This window comes from Pimephales promelas, chromosome 4, assembly GCF_988280905.1.
Source record: "Pimephales promelas chromosome 4, fPimPro1.hap1.1, whole genome shotgun sequence".
NCBI classification, from domain to species: Eukaryota; Metazoa; Chordata; class Actinopteri; order Cypriniformes; family Leuciscidae; genus Pimephales; species Pimephales promelas.
The window spans coordinates 30,591,029-30,606,248 of record NC_142772.1 but is presented as its reverse complement, the minus strand read 5'-3'; the positions used below and the strand labels follow the sequence as shown (position 1 = coordinate 30,606,248).

The 15,220-nt window shown below is 38.7% G+C and overlaps 2 protein-coding genes across 3 annotated transcripts; one reads left to right on the top strand and one right to left on the bottom strand.

Moving 5' to 3' along the window:
• The first annotated feature begins 225 nt into the window (after window positions 1–225).
• On the top strand, window positions 226–6,183 carry ankra2 (ankyrin repeat family A member 2). The gene is made up of 9 exons (XM_039650010.2): window positions 226–330; window positions 964–1,343; window positions 1,456–1,614; window positions 1,928–1,993; window positions 2,568–2,665; window positions 2,965–3,090; window positions 3,249–3,315; window positions 3,435–3,515; window positions 3,663–6,183. Exons 2-9 carry the CDS (start codon window positions 1,091–1,093, stop codon window positions 3,716–3,718), a joined length of 906 nt encoding a protein of 301 aa, XP_039505944.1. The 5' UTR covers window positions 226–330; window positions 964–1,090; the 3' UTR covers window positions 3,719–6,183.
• Window positions 5,984–12,567, bottom strand: btf3 (basic transcription factor 3). 2 transcript variants are annotated; one of them, XM_039650011.2, is made up of 6 exons: window positions 12,378–12,567; window positions 11,571–11,639; window positions 11,349–11,462; window positions 11,038–11,239; window positions 7,639–7,695; window positions 5,984–6,352 (listed from the first exon to the last, which is right to left on the bottom strand). In XM_039650011.2, exons 2-6 carry the CDS (start codon window positions 11,637–11,639, stop codon window positions 6,306–6,308), a joined length of 489 nt encoding a protein of 162 aa, XP_039505945.2. In that variant the 5' UTR covers window positions 12,378–12,567; the 3' UTR covers window positions 5,984–6,305. The 2 variants fall into 2 exon arrangements, with proteins under 2 accessions (XP_039505945.2, XP_039505946.1); XM_039650012.2 differs by having other exon boundaries at window positions 12,315–12,458.
• Window positions 12,568–15,220: the final 2,653 nt, after the last annotated feature.

The following is a 15,220-nucleotide window of genomic DNA, read 5'->3' as shown; positions in this document are numbered from 1 at the left end:
AACGGCGCCATAACATATCGCAGGCGTTGAGTTGTCTCTTCTCTTCACGCATGTAATGACACTGGCTGAATCCAAAATCGCCTCCTTACATACCCTCAAATAGGGCGTTATTTGAAGGGGACAGCTATGTGTCCGAGACATAGACTGTAAGGTCCGAGACCATAGTGGACTAGTGGACTCACAAGTGTACAGGCTTCAAGTGAACACTAGGGTTTAGGGGGCGAGTTCGGATTCAGCCTGACTCCACCCTCCCGTTCTTTGAAAAAACTTTATTCACAATCAACGTCAAGAACAACCCGTCCTTTCAAAACACACGATATTAATAACTCGGTAGGTATTTATGATTGCATTATGTAATATAAATTAAGGTTAAATTTTTCGATAAAATGTTCCATAAACATGTACAGTCGATGTTTTTAATGCTGAAATAATACGACAGTAGCCTTAGCCCGTTAATCCTGCATTAGAAGCTATGCTGCACAATGAACTAACGTGTTCGGTGTGCGCTCTCGTATTCCGTCTGTATTTTAACTGATAAAATGCACACTCTGAAATTAAGAGATATTTATACAGTAAAGGTTTAACTTCCTCTTCACTGGTTTACAGAGTATAATATGTAAAGGTAGTTAAAGTTAGCTGGTTGGCTAACCTTGTTTAGTTTACACTGACATTTAGCACGCTCATTTGTCGGGCATGTAAGTTAGGCTGTCCATGATCAAACGTGCATGAGTAAAATTCCACAATGAAATCTGTTATTAAAATACCATCATAATAACCTTTATGATTAATCAGTTGTGAGTTTAGAGTATTGCTGTTATCACTCAAACTGTGGGACAAAATCAAAACATGTCCCCAACACGGTAGCCTTTGATGTTACATAGCTGCTATAATATATCCATACGACTTACAGTTGATCGTTCATATATTTCTATTAATGTAAATATCTCTATCTAAATATTCCAGGTACAAAAGCTTTATTCTGTATGGGAGGCAGACGTTATCCGCCAACCACAAAGGTTTGATTCTATTTATGGAACAAGCTCAAGATCACTTGTAGCTTCTGTGGAATATAACAGGTCCTGTGTGGACAATGGCATCGGAGGAGATGGAAGGTTTGTGCCCATTACCAGAGGTGACTGGCATAAAGGTCGAGCCATCAGTCAGCATTGGCTCAGTGGAGGATGCCAACTCACAGAACTCCATGGGGATAAAATTTATATTACCTAATCGCTTTGACATGAACGTATGCTCACGCTTCGTGAAGTCGCTGAACGAGGAAGACAGTAAAAACATCCAGGACCAGGTGAACTCTGATCTGGAGGTGGCCTCTGTGTTATTTAAAGGTAAATCAAATGAATGGAGGTAAAACAAATTAATGGAGGAAAATGACCACCCTTTTGGTGAATATCATTGTCTGGGAAGTCTTTAAGATGTCTTGTTTCTGTTTCTCAACAGCGGAGTGTAATATCCAAACATCTCCCTCACCTGGTATTCAGGTTAGGCATGTGTACACGCCATCAACCACCAAACACTTCTCTCCCATTAAGCAGTCCACCACACTCACCAACAAACACCGTGGGAACGAGGTCTCATCCACACCGTTGCTTGTTCACTGTAAGTCTCTCATTTCATTTGCCAAAACTATCCACTGATATTTGTCAATCTACTCCAGTGTTATCCAATCCTGGTTCAGGAATGCCACTGTGCCGCAGAGATTAGCTCCGACCCCAATAAACACCCCTGAACTGAGGCAATCAAGGTCTTCAGGATTACTAAAACATTCCAGGCAGATATATTGGGACGAGATGGAGCTAAACTCTGCAGGGTGTTGGGCTTCCAGGACTAGGATTGGACACCCCAGATCTACTCTTTAAAACTAAAACCATGACTATACCTTCACGTTCACCTTTTTCCCCCTCTTTCCTAGCACTGTCTATACATCAATTGGCGGCTCAAGGAGAGATGGTGTTCCTTGCAAGTCGAATAGAACAAGGCAAGTTTGTAAAATCGATGTGAAGCAAAAGTACAGTTTAGTCTTAAATACTGTTCAAAAGTTTGTAAATGCTTTTGAAAGTTTATTATGCTCACCAAGGCTGCGTTTATTTGATCAAAAATAAAGCAGTAATATTGTGAAATATGATTACATTTAAAATAATTCTTTCTTTTTTATATAAATATTTTAACATGTAATGTTAATGATGATGGCAAAGCTGGATTTTCAGCATCATTACTCTAGTCTTCATTGTCACATGACCCTTATAATAATAAGAACATTGCACATTATTAATGTTGAAAAACATTGAGCTGCTTAATATTTTTGTAGAAATTGTGATGTTTATTTCCAGCATTCTTTTGATGAACAGCCTTTGCAACATTACAAATGTCTTTACGGTCACTTTTATTTAATTCAATGTGTCCACTGAATAAATGTATTAATGAATTAATCTAAATAAATTTACCCCAAACTTTTCAAATAATAATCAATTATTATCTCCTTGGTAAATTATGTCTAAAAATTGTGATAAATGAGGAGCTGACACTTACCTTCCTTTGGCTCTTTAAATTAGAGTCTGTGATAAACCTGCAGGATGAGGAAGGATTCACCCCACTGATGTGGGCTGCAGCTCATGGACAGATTGCTGTGGTGGAGTTCCTGTTACAGAGTGTGAGTGCAAAATACTGTACACTTTCACTACATCAGTTCTGAAGTTATCTTTAACTGACCACTGAGATCAAATAGTCCAAATATACCTGCACAAAGCAATCAGTTAGCATTCCTATTCATGTCCGTGGCAGACGTTCGTCCGGTGCATGCTGCCATCTTTGTTTGTGGGGGTCACTTTTCTGGTAGCTTTGTTATTCTTTAAACTTTCACCCTTTTTTAGCTAAAAGCCTCAGCAGGTCGGAGCCACCTGAGAAATGTAATGGCTGAATCTTTATATACTCCGAATCCTTTGCTTTCAGGGTGCAGATCCTCATCTTTTGGCCAAAGGGAGAGAGAGTGCACTGTCATTGGCCTGCAGTAAAGGGTACACAGATATTGTCAGAATGCTTATCGACTGTGGAGTTGACGTCAACGAGTATGATTGGGTAAGTGGTCACATTGTTGATTTCTTTAGACATTAGTAATAAAATACTTTGCTAAACATGCTCGTTGTTAAATGGATTTGACGGGTTTGTTCAGAAGTCAGAATCAATGTTTCAGCAAAAAATGATTAGCACTTAAAGCAGTGCTTGTGCATTTTCAGAATGGTGGTGCTCCGTTACTCTACGCAGTGCATGGTAATCATGTTCGCTGTGTGGAAATCCTCTTAGGTAAAAGTCTTACTTTGAATTCAGTTCATTTCACTCGGATGCATTCCAGTCTTTAATTTTTTTCAGAGGTTTGGTTCACTGTTGTGTAATGAATATCATGACTTCTGATCACTGACCAGAGAGTGGAGCTGACCCAACCATGGAGTCGGACTCTGGGTTCAACGCTATGGACATGGCTGTGGCGATGGGCCATAGAAATGGTAACACTAACAAGATTCCCATCAGTGTTAAATAATACTTTCTTAAAATATGAATATTTGATGAAGCTGAGATCATTAACCTTCTTTGTACCTGATTTGTGCTGGTCTTACTGTCTCAACATGCATGTAATTCTTCATGTTTCCCAGTCCAACAGGTCTTGGAGGCTCATCTTCTGAAGCTTCTGCAAGGTATCAAAGAATAACCATGGCATGTACATGACAAATTGGAGTGAATATTTGAGTGTGCCAACTGATGAAGTGAATTGTCATTTTTGAATCCACCATTGAGTGAACAAACAAATGTACTGACCCATAGACACATGATTGCTGACAACAGAATTTGAGTGTTGAATTTAATATATTATACAGTGTATATATGTGTATGTGTGTTGTTAGTCAATGTGATGTGGTTTAGGTCAATAGTATTTGCCAATTTGCAATGTGTACTTGAAAAGCCATTTAAATTTTGCATTTAATGCAAAACAAAGCAGCTTCACATTAAACTTGACTGGTATTAAGAATGGTTCATAAAATAAAGAGTCTAAATCAGTACTTTAGAATCAATGGAGTGCAAAGGAACATGGTGCAAAACAGATTTACAGCAACAGTTTTCAGTGATGTTTGTCCTAGTACTAATTCAACTCATTTTTTTGCTGTTGCACCCAGAAAGATTGTGTTCAGGTTTACTCTTTGGATTACCCTCTTTTTATGACAAATTGTGTTCTACAACTGTAAATAAACGTTTACTTGTACTAAAGGATGTATCTGATTGACGTCTGAAAAACTATTGTTTAAAGCAGCATTATGTTACTTTTGAAATTTTGTTCTCGGGGTCCCCCCCACAGTAGGGAAACAGTAGATTGTCTTCTACTACTGTAGTAAAATCTGTCATGGTTACACTAAGTTATACACACGTGCATTTGTTGACAAGCGATACTCCCAAACTCTGCGAAAGGAAAGAGTTCTCACATCTTGGGCAGGCTGCCAGCGTTGCATGCGAAACGTCTTCATCCCAGGTACATTGGCATTTATTTTAGCATGTCATATGAATATTAGTTTCATGGGCTTTATTTTTTTTTTAAACGTCAAAAGATCATGTAGCTCACGTTTACAAGCCAGCGTCTTTACATTAACGTTAACCTATTGGCTACTGTTTTACATAATAGATATGCTAATTCATTTCAATGTTTGTTGCAGATAATAGCCATATAGTCAATATTATAATATCAAGCTACCATAGATGAATCTGCAAATTTTGAATCGATTTGCATTATAACCTGAGGCAAGTCACTTTAACTAGAAAACCAAGTAACAAACATGACTATCAGCCTGCAGACAAAGGATAGTTATCCTGACCGATTATTTTGTCCATCTAATCATGTATTATTTACTTGCAAGAATGTAGCCCCTACCAACTAAGTAGTCAGTATACTTTCACGTCTCAAGCTGGCGCGAGCTGCCCGCCCCGGCTCAATGGGGATGCTTGAGTGTGTTAAGCGCCCTCAAAAGAAAGCAATGCAGTCTACACTGGATGCGGCGAGGGGCAAAGCTACACAACACATTGCTAACAATAAACTGATTGCACGCACACTCTGTTTCTGACGCACTTCACATTTTGTAGGCGGGGGAAGATTAAGTCCCCCAACTCCGGTCCGGTGCATCAGTTAGCTCGTTTAACTCTGTTGGTTGATGTAGATGTACTGAAAGAATGTTGTGACAGTTGGTCAGTGTGGTATTAGTCCCACCCCTCCTCCACTGTGATTGGACGGCGGGTTAAAAAGTGACAGTGATGAGCGTTTTATCCAAAGTTGAACATTTTTCAACTTTTGGCGACCAGTAAAAAACGCCGGCCGCTCGGTGCATCAGCGTCAAATAAACGCTCAGCTATGCTCATGCCGTTTAAAAATGCGGCGCTCCCATTGAAAACATACGCCAGGCGCGTGGAAAAAACACTTTGGAGAAAACACGGCCTAACACTGGACCAATATTGATCCTCGTCCAGACTTTTATTTAGCCACTCTCCCTTTTTCTCTTTCTACTGTCCTCCTCCAACAAAGCCTTCTTGGTTTAACTTGCTGCTTCAGCCATGACAACGTACAGAGGGAAAAAAAAAAAAAAGCTCGTTGGGCTCTCGCGTCGGAATTTGAGGAAGTGGGGGAAGTGATGTATACTGTAAAAGCAGTCAAATCTTGTTCTTTTCATGCTCAGGTTCCTACCCGCTCCCCGAAGTTACATAGTGCCAGTAAAAGCGATAAAGACACTGTCAGGCTATGGTAGACCTGTCATTCAACCAATTGTAAATCGATGTACAATCCCAAAGGTTTTGGAAAAATATTATAAAGGTTGAAAGTTACATAGTGCTGCTTTAAGAAGTGCACTGCATTTCTAGCATGAGTTTTTGTACTAATTCCTAAAGTATCATAATTGTTTGTTAATCCCCAATTAAACATAACAACAGTGTTTAATAATATTTTTGTCAATAGCAAATGTTTATTTCCAGATGTTGATTCAGAAAAGCTCCAAATGAGTGAGCCTCAGTAACAGGGAAGGTGGAGGCAAAGATGCCTCTTGGACCGCACAAGCAAACACACATACCAGTAAAACTGTGCATGAACTTGAGTGGTTCAATCAATCTCACACTCTCAGCATGGACACATGAGGGCCACAGCAGTGCACGGAAAAGATATAGTAGATTCAGGGATGCAATACACTTATAAAAGAATAGGGGAAAAAAGTCCCACAAGTCTCCGCTGAGACCAGAGATCTCAAACGCCTTTCCTTCCCATCATGTTAATTTGCCTCATTCTTTGAAGCCTCATCGAAATTCTCCACAAGATCTGCAAAGAGAGAAAATGTGGATTCAGTAAAACAATATAATGTCTACATGTAGGCAACTCAAAGGGGTTCCAAAGACATACAAAGGGTTAGTTCACCCAAAAATAAATTATTTTCAATGCTCCCGTATGTATCAGCAAGTGCATATATTTACAACATGTTTTTGAAGCGCTGATCATTATAGCCAATCACAGACATATTTGATAAGCGCATGAGCACAATAAAAGGTCTTTATGATTCCACTCAAAGAGTCATATTTTTTAAATTTCAGTACCAACGTCGGTACTTTTTGACCACACAACTATGAAGGGACAGACAGCTCACCAACAACTGGCCTGGAATGCATTATACGGCCATTTTAAACTTTTTTTAATGTAAAAATGCAAAGGAAAAACTTTTCTATTTTTAGTACACCGTTGTCATGTAAACGTAACCTAAAATCTAATCTTGATGAAATGCTGTCCGAGTGTTTATAGACACGATCTGAAAGAGCAATTTCTGTGCTATTCTTTCACTTGAGTGAGCCCACGTGTGCAAGTGATTTCCACAGAGAACATAAACGAGCACTGGGAGACTGAAAAGTCCACAGCTGTAAAAATGAAACCGCAGAGGATCAAAGCAGGTTGCCTTTTAGGAGATGAAATCTGATAAATGGAATATCAACTTTTCTGCTCCGGGGCATCAGAGAGGGAATCACTAACAGAAGGCTTTGATTGTTTTCAGAGGGGACATAAAAGGTTGAATCTCAGTAATGGGCACAATGGCACAAGCTGTTAACCCTTTTTGTCATCGCACGGGTGAGCTAATTTTGCAGTGTCGGAGTTGTAATCATACTGTACATGTGCAAGACTTGAGTTACTAACTGGAGTTTGCTCAGGAAGGAGAACTGGAGAATTGTAATGGCAACCGTATGCGTTTGCCCCCCTCTCTTTAAAAAGAAAAGCAAACCGAGCTTTCAGTGCTCATAAACAATAGAGGACATTTTAAACACTTGTATATGTTGACAATGTAACAGCCTAGACAACCTGCTGAAACCCTCCTTTTTTGGACATTTCCACAACACAAGCAACTATGCTGCCCTAACGTAAGCAAGCGTGCTATGCTTACATTACCACATGCACAGAAAACCATATGGTAATGATTGTGAAGCTCAAGCTAGGAGGCATTTAAAATACACAAGGAATAATCAAAAAAAATATACAAAAAAATCTTATGGTTAATGCACGTTGCAACTTAAGATGTGGTTAAAGGCGAATTAGGGAGGGGAGTTTCAGAGCAATATACTGACCTGGAACTTCATCATCATCTTCCTCTCCAGCAGCTACAGGTGCCTTTCCATCACCAGCTGAAAAAAAATGGGAGAAAAATGGTCAAACATTCACCATTTTAAACAAGATATTAATTCTAATAATTAACAGAATTAAAAGTATTCAGATATACATTAGCCCAAACTTAGTAGAGAGTGAGGTAAAAAGAAGAAAAAAAAAATCTATCCAATTTTGCATTTACAAGTTTTACAAACTGGGGTTTGAGAGTTAATTAAATATTTAAATAAATAAAAAAATTGATAGTTCACCCAAAAATAAATTCTGACATTACTTGCCCTCATGTCATTCCCAACTCGCAAGACTTGTGTTCATCTTCGAAGCACAGATAAAGAAATTATGAAATCTGAGAGATTTTTCAATCCATTGACAGCTACGCAACTACCATTTTCAGGCTTCAACTTGCTTTGTGATGAACAGATTGAATTTAGGCTTTAATTCGCATATACATGTTCTTCAATGCACACATATGTTATGGTAAACGGAAGCTCAAGCATGCTTAATTCTCGTTAAGCTTCTGTTTATGTTCACTGATCAATTTTTATGAGAATAAACCATATAAACCGATCGAGTCTCTTCCAAAAATTTAGACAACCACTCAATTCATTAGGATTAGCTTTACAATCTCTGTATGAACTTTTTGAAACATCAAATTTGTAGTTGCGTGAACTGTCAATGAGGGGAAAAAAACGGTCAGATTTCCTTAATGTCTTAATTTGTTTCGAAGATGAACGAAAGTCTTACGGATTTGGAAAGACATGAGTGTGAATAAATGATGACCACTCTTTCATTTTTATGTTAACTATCCCTTTAACCATCAAAGAACTGAGAATATGTGACCCTGTTAAATTGAAATGTTAGCTTAAATTCTTTCGGGGTACTTCAAAGAAACGTTTAGGTCAAATGGGTTCAGCTGACAAAAGTTTGGGTATTCCTGCTTGAGATGTACTCGCTCAGTCCATGCATAAATAACCAACTAAAAGTCTATTTTAAAGTATACTCTCTAGGAACAGACCAGCTGCAATGACACACCCCTACCCCAAAAATACGCTAACACCTGTTTGAAACACACACTATTTTATGGGTTTAGTTTAGTACTGTCCCAGTCGATTAATTGGTCGATACGTTGTGTTTTGCCGAAAATTCTGATTGGTTGATTTTTTGCCTTGTTCATTTCATCAGTTTTGCTGCGCTGAGGCGTGCTCATTTCATCAGGTGGAAACCACAAACCGTTAATGGGGGCATTTTTTTAACCTTGTTTCTTCAGAACAACCCCCTTCTTTGGATTAACCACCCCAGGAGAACGATAAGTAGGCTATTGAAGGCTTGATGCTGAATATTATTTATTTAATTGTGAGAGTGTTAATAGTCAGTTGATAAACGGGGAAAAAGGCTGAATGCAAAGTTAGCAAGCAACAGTTTTCCGCAGCTCGGTGACAAACATGACACATCTAAAAGTGGTAAGCTCACTTGTCTGTGTTAGCTTGCCCTGTCTATTTTGAGTAGGCTTTCTGAACATATCACCATTTGCATATTACAATGTTTTAGTGTGATAACTAGGGATGGGTACCGAAACCCGGTATTAAACGGGCCCCGGTACTGAATTTTGAAAGACCGCTGTATCGATAAGCTCGGACGTTATCGGTTCTGCTGTCGGTACTGGAGAAATTAAGTAGCCTAAATACACGCAAGTTGGGCTACTATTTATTATTCCTATAAAGACGTTATCTTGAACATGTTTATATCGCCAGCCATTTCTATTTATAAACTATATTTTAATTAAACCATTTGTCTGTGATGCAAATTTGCAATTCGCAGTTCAGAAGAGAGCGAGAAGAGAGAGAGCGATCTCTCACGCAAAGCCACAGCACGCGCAACACGACAGCCCTGCTTAATGAGTGACAATCAGGACAGAACTAAACATTCAACGTGGTTACACTTTAGATCTGGGGTATTATTCTAATATATTTTGTATTTCGGCTTCCAAAGATTATAAAAAGAAGATATTTGAGATGAAACCGTTAAAAAACGAGACGATCTGTCCAGCTTAACTTCCTTTACTTCACAACGCTGCGGAGCGCTGTCAGTTCTTCCTAAAACCCAAACGTAACCGTCAGAATCAGCACGATCGGCGATTGTTGCAAAATGCTGTCTTCTACTGTTGCAAGATCAAGAAAATGGCTATTAAAAACACAAAAACCTGCGCAAGAGACGCTGTTCACAAGGCGGGGAAACGGCCGAAACGGACTGCAACGAGACAAGAAAAGTAGCCTATACTTGGGCTTCGTGCGTCCTTAACTATCAAATATACATAAAAATGTCAGCTCTGAGATTCACTTAAACAGAGTTTATTCACTTAAACACAATTATGTCTTAAATGGACGTAAATAATAGGGAGAAAATGATGGTGCATCAGTTATCTGCACTCTGTCTTAAAGGGGCAGCAGTCTAATAGACTAAACCTGCTGACGATTCAGCCATTAATGCAAATCAAACAACAGAAGGCAGAGAAAACTTTAGATTTAATACGCATTATTCTATCTATGATAAACTATATAGTGCTATTTTATATTTGATTACTAGGTTTCTTTTCAGACAGAAACAATTACCTGAAAAAATGTGTTAGTAGACCTTCCTGAAATTAAAGCACTTTGTATATAATTTGTATCTTTGATTAATTGTATCCTTGTGTTTGTACTTGTTTTTTTTTTCTTACGTGTCCTTTTTGTATAAACAAAAAAAGCCTGCACACTGCTGCATAACAAAAAGATATTTTTCTTCATTTTGCTTTTTCTATTTTACATTTCAAAATATAGTTTAATTATGTTCTTAATTCTTAAAATAAATAATAAAAAACACCAAAAAGAACCGATAAGAATACCGTTAAAGTACCGGATCGATAAGCGGGATCAGTCAGAGTAGTAATACCGATAAAACCTTAACGATACCCATCCCTAGTGATAACCTAACTTTTTTTTTTATTATTTGGTAAATAATGCGCAATTGCCCTGTGCCGACAGTAAGTTCGTTTTGCTGCAGTTTATTAAAGTGGACACGCCTTTTGTGTTCATTAAGAGTAGCCTAAGCTTTGAGTTAGTCTATTCATTTCTCAGCCACAAAGCTGATATGTTCAGCCTCACTCTGTGCGATGACATGCACAGAGTGGCTGACATGATAGTGTCTTGACAGTTATAACTCATTATAACATGACAAAAATCGAAAATTTCAGGACTTCAGTCGCCTAAGATTTTCTTTGGTTGTTCACTATGCTGCACTATCTGCATTAAAAGAAACAAAAGAAATGTGACACACTGCCTCTGACTGTCTCGTGTGATCTGACCCATTTCGAGAACAAAACACACCTTGTTTGGGCAGGGCCTCTGCAAGTCTGCGCAGACTGGTCAGGCTGTCAGCGCCCAACTGGTTGAGGATAGAGGGCAGCATCTCTGTCAGCTGCTTGGTCTCGGCGTGGCCTGTGATGGTGAAAGTATTGGCTGCAAGTGAGGCCTGCACTTTGGGATTGTTGAAGTGAATCACAGTGCCCTGGTTTGTAAACATGTTCACCTGAAAAGCAACAGCATGACAATTGAAAGACCAAAGCATTTATGTACATAGAATAAGTTAATATTTCATTTGTAAATGTAGACTTCTATTTAGCTGAGCCAATCCTTACCTCCTCAATGCCAGAGATGTTATTTACTCCCAATTTCTTCAGGGAGAACTGGAGCTTTTTGTCATCGGCAGTAGCCGTTCTGTGGACCACCTTCTTCTTTCTGCGAGCGGTGCCCTATCAAAACAAAACGGCATCAATATGTAAGGAACTACTCTTATTTGGCCTGATACTTAAGTACACATACATAAAGGTTTTAATGTTTCTTTTGATGTCAGTCCTTACCTTTCCACCGATGCGGACTTGTGCCTGCAACTTGGCTAATTTCTCCTGGTTCATTATCGTTTCTTTCATCTGTAAGACAGAAGGATGTCATTGATAGTGTGGAGGACGGAATGACGTTAAGACACAAATGTGTTTCGGGGTGCGGTCTGAATAACAAATTCAGCGGACAAAATTATCTTTAGCTTGCAAAACTTCAACACACACATGCACAACAATTCATAACACTACCAAATTAAGAATACACTCAATTTCAAACACATTTAAATCAGAAAACGACTGTTTTATTTTAGGAGCAGCGGCCAGTAAAGAGCAAAGATATGAGCTTGCTGTCAGGCCTGTTGAGAAAGAGCGACCGCAGCAAAAGTCAGGTGGTTGTAACACCGCAAAATAACACTTCCAGACCGACACTGCTATGCAACTCTTAAAAGTTTTCAATACAAAACTCGGAGTCGGATTAAAAAGATGTTATTAGTCCACACGGGAAAACGCTAGCCAATTTATTACACGAAAACGGTGAATGAAAAGTCGTAAATAATAAAGTTATTACCATTCGGTCTGTAAATATAAACGTAAAACGCATTAGATCAATGTCGCGTGCGCTAAAAGCAGCAATGCTATTTTCACGCGCTCTCAGGCCCGAGTCTCTCGGCTGGGCCGAGTCTCACCAGAACCAATTCAGCCATCTTTCCGCGGGTGATTCTTATAAAACAGCAGCCGCGTTTGGTAAATGAGGTACTTATTTACCTTGAGCCTCGGAACCAGGAGTGGTTGTGCAGGAAATAGAGTATTTTAGAGCTCCTCACTGACCTGCTCGCTAGCAGCAAACACACGCGGAGAGCAAGATGGAAGCGAAAGAGGAAGACGGAAGTGACGACAGGGCTGAAATGCGACCCAGTGGGCTGGATCCAGAAACCAGCCTGCCTGCCCTGCGCACAACTCTGGACCAAGAATAGAATCGCGACGCTCATGAGCATCGTCGGGTCTCTTTTGTGCGATATTGGTGTTATGTTTTAAGATAAAAGTGAGTTGAAATTACATAATATTAACCAGAAATGATGTCGTCCCAATCTGTTATTTACTTGAACACTTGTTATTGAAGTCCTGCCCTCAAGTATGGTGGGCTGCATGTTTAATAACTTTGAATTATAGGCTATATGATGACTTTGTCCCAGATACATATTCAAGCTCACATCAATATGTATTTTTATAACCAATAACGTCTGTTAGTAGTTGGCTATAGCCTATTTAAAATTGTAAAGATACTAGGAAACCTTAATTAAAGTGTAGGATATTTACAGCTATGAACCATATTTAGCCTACAAAATGTATAGGCCTAGAACAATTGTGTGTTCTGCTGCAAATAACAAACAATGATTACTATATACTAGGCCTAGGCCTATATATAATATATATTCACATTGCATGAAATTATGGAAGTCTGGATTTGCCCATGTCAGAAATCCTCAGAGAATAAATTACGAGTGTTAGGTTAGCTAGAATTGCTGAGCTGTTAGCTTTCTGAACCACAAACGTAACTGCAAAAAAAAAGGAACATTTCATCCGAAAGATATCGCCTTTAAGCTTTAGCGCTCGCATTTTTAATATCCTGCCAATTGTATAATCGAAATATCCAGAAAAAAAATATTTTTTCCCCCAGAAAATAATGAATTGTAAAAGTAACTAAGCGTATAGAAATAGCCTATTTCAAAATAAGGGATTTTCCACTTTTAGGCGAGTCGAAATTACGCGCAACATGAAAAAGATTGCTTTAACCGGCTGTCATGAACTGCTAGCAGCTGTTATCACGCACTTCTGAAAAACTCACACATAGGCCCACACGTTATGAAATTAAACATGTTTTATGCCGTGCATGTGAAATTAATTGTAGAGCACAAGCGAATCTCTGCAGATGTTTTAGTTACAATTCTGATTACCGTTGTGAGACTTGTCACCAGAGCAGCCGTGGCAGGAAAGTAGCCAGGCTACCCCAATGGCACGGAAAGCGTCACCCCTGCGGGACTTTAGAAACACTTTAGATGTGGTTTAACCACACATACAAGCCCTGACCCGTCTCACGGCGCCCTGGTTCTCAAAACTCGATTTCATTCACTCGCACGCGCAGAATAATTAAGCCACAGCCAATAGGAACATCACATCCAGTTATTGTGATGTCCTGATGATCTGGATTGTGCGTAGGCTATACCTAACTAATGATTTATACTTCTGCGTCCGACCTACGTCCCCACTAGCCTATAGGATTAGGCTACGCGTTGGTTTTCATTTATAGCCTACTTCTGCGTCGTTGTCCGCGTTGACGCGCAATTAGCCTACACATGCAGAGGGAGCATGTGAAACCCGGGGAGCGGTTCTAGTAGACCAATCACAGCCTTGCGTCCACGTAGAATTGACGCACTGTACATTTTTGGAGAGGTGCAAGTCAGATCGGGTACGCGCAGCTACTGCGTGCAGAAGTATAAATTAGGCTTTACCGTCTTCACAAATAAATTGGCCTATAGCAATAGCCTAGCCAAACATCTAACCAACAATAGGCCTATGTGTTTTTTTTTTTAAATAACGACTAGCATAAGAACTAGCCTAGATGTATTTTTCAAACCAAGTTAATTTAAACAATTTATTTTGTACCAGTGTTCAAATCTTCATTGGCCTAGTTTTAGGATTAACAGGCCCTGTGAAAGTATATTTTGCCGCACAGCACGCTTTCTGACCAGTCTACAGAATTTAAAGTGTGTTTCTTTTATATGCCGCAACGATGAAGCAGCGAAACTGTATGCAACAGCCAAAATTGTTTCTGATCAGTTTCTGATGTAAACAATATAGCAATAATATGTAACAATGTAGCAGCATATCAGAGTTAAAAGTCACTTTTGTTTGGGTTTCACTATAGTTTAAGCATGCAGCTTATGATTGCATTTTGACTTTCTATTAATTTTCTGGGCCTATAAGCAAATATAATTCCTCCTCATTTATAAAAGATAGCCTAGCTACATCCATGATTATGCTATACTACCCAACAACCCTTTTCCCACGAATTATAGCAAAATTTTTGAAATAGCACTATTATTTAGGCTAGACTGATATAAAACTATTGAATTAGCCTAAATTTCTGAACGACTAATTAAAGTTTTTATTATGAAAATGTTTTAATGTTGAATATATATTTAAATATAAATAAACAAATGAAGAGTTCAGATGCAAAAGCCTCTAAATGCCATTTGAAATTTTCTTCTTTAATGATGATTTTTATCAAACTTGTATATTTAAGTTCAGTAATTTCACTTAAATGGCGATGATAATTACCTATTAATTGTTATTTAAGTGAAATTACTGAACTTAAATATACAAGTTTGATAAAAATCATCATTCAGAAGAAAATTTCAAATGGCATTTAGAGTTATAAAACGAATTAACCTTTAATTAATTTCAGAAATAACAGAATTTTTCAAAGTTTTTGTAAACTAGGAAAAATCCCGTGGAACCAAAACAGAATGGCTAAACTAAAATTGAGATAAAAAATTTGGAAAACGGGCAGAAGGGCGTCTGAACTGCCGCGAGATGGCACTCTCACAGCCCTTAATTCTGCTGGCTGAAGTAAATATATGTTAATACACAAGCCTGACCACATGAGTTAC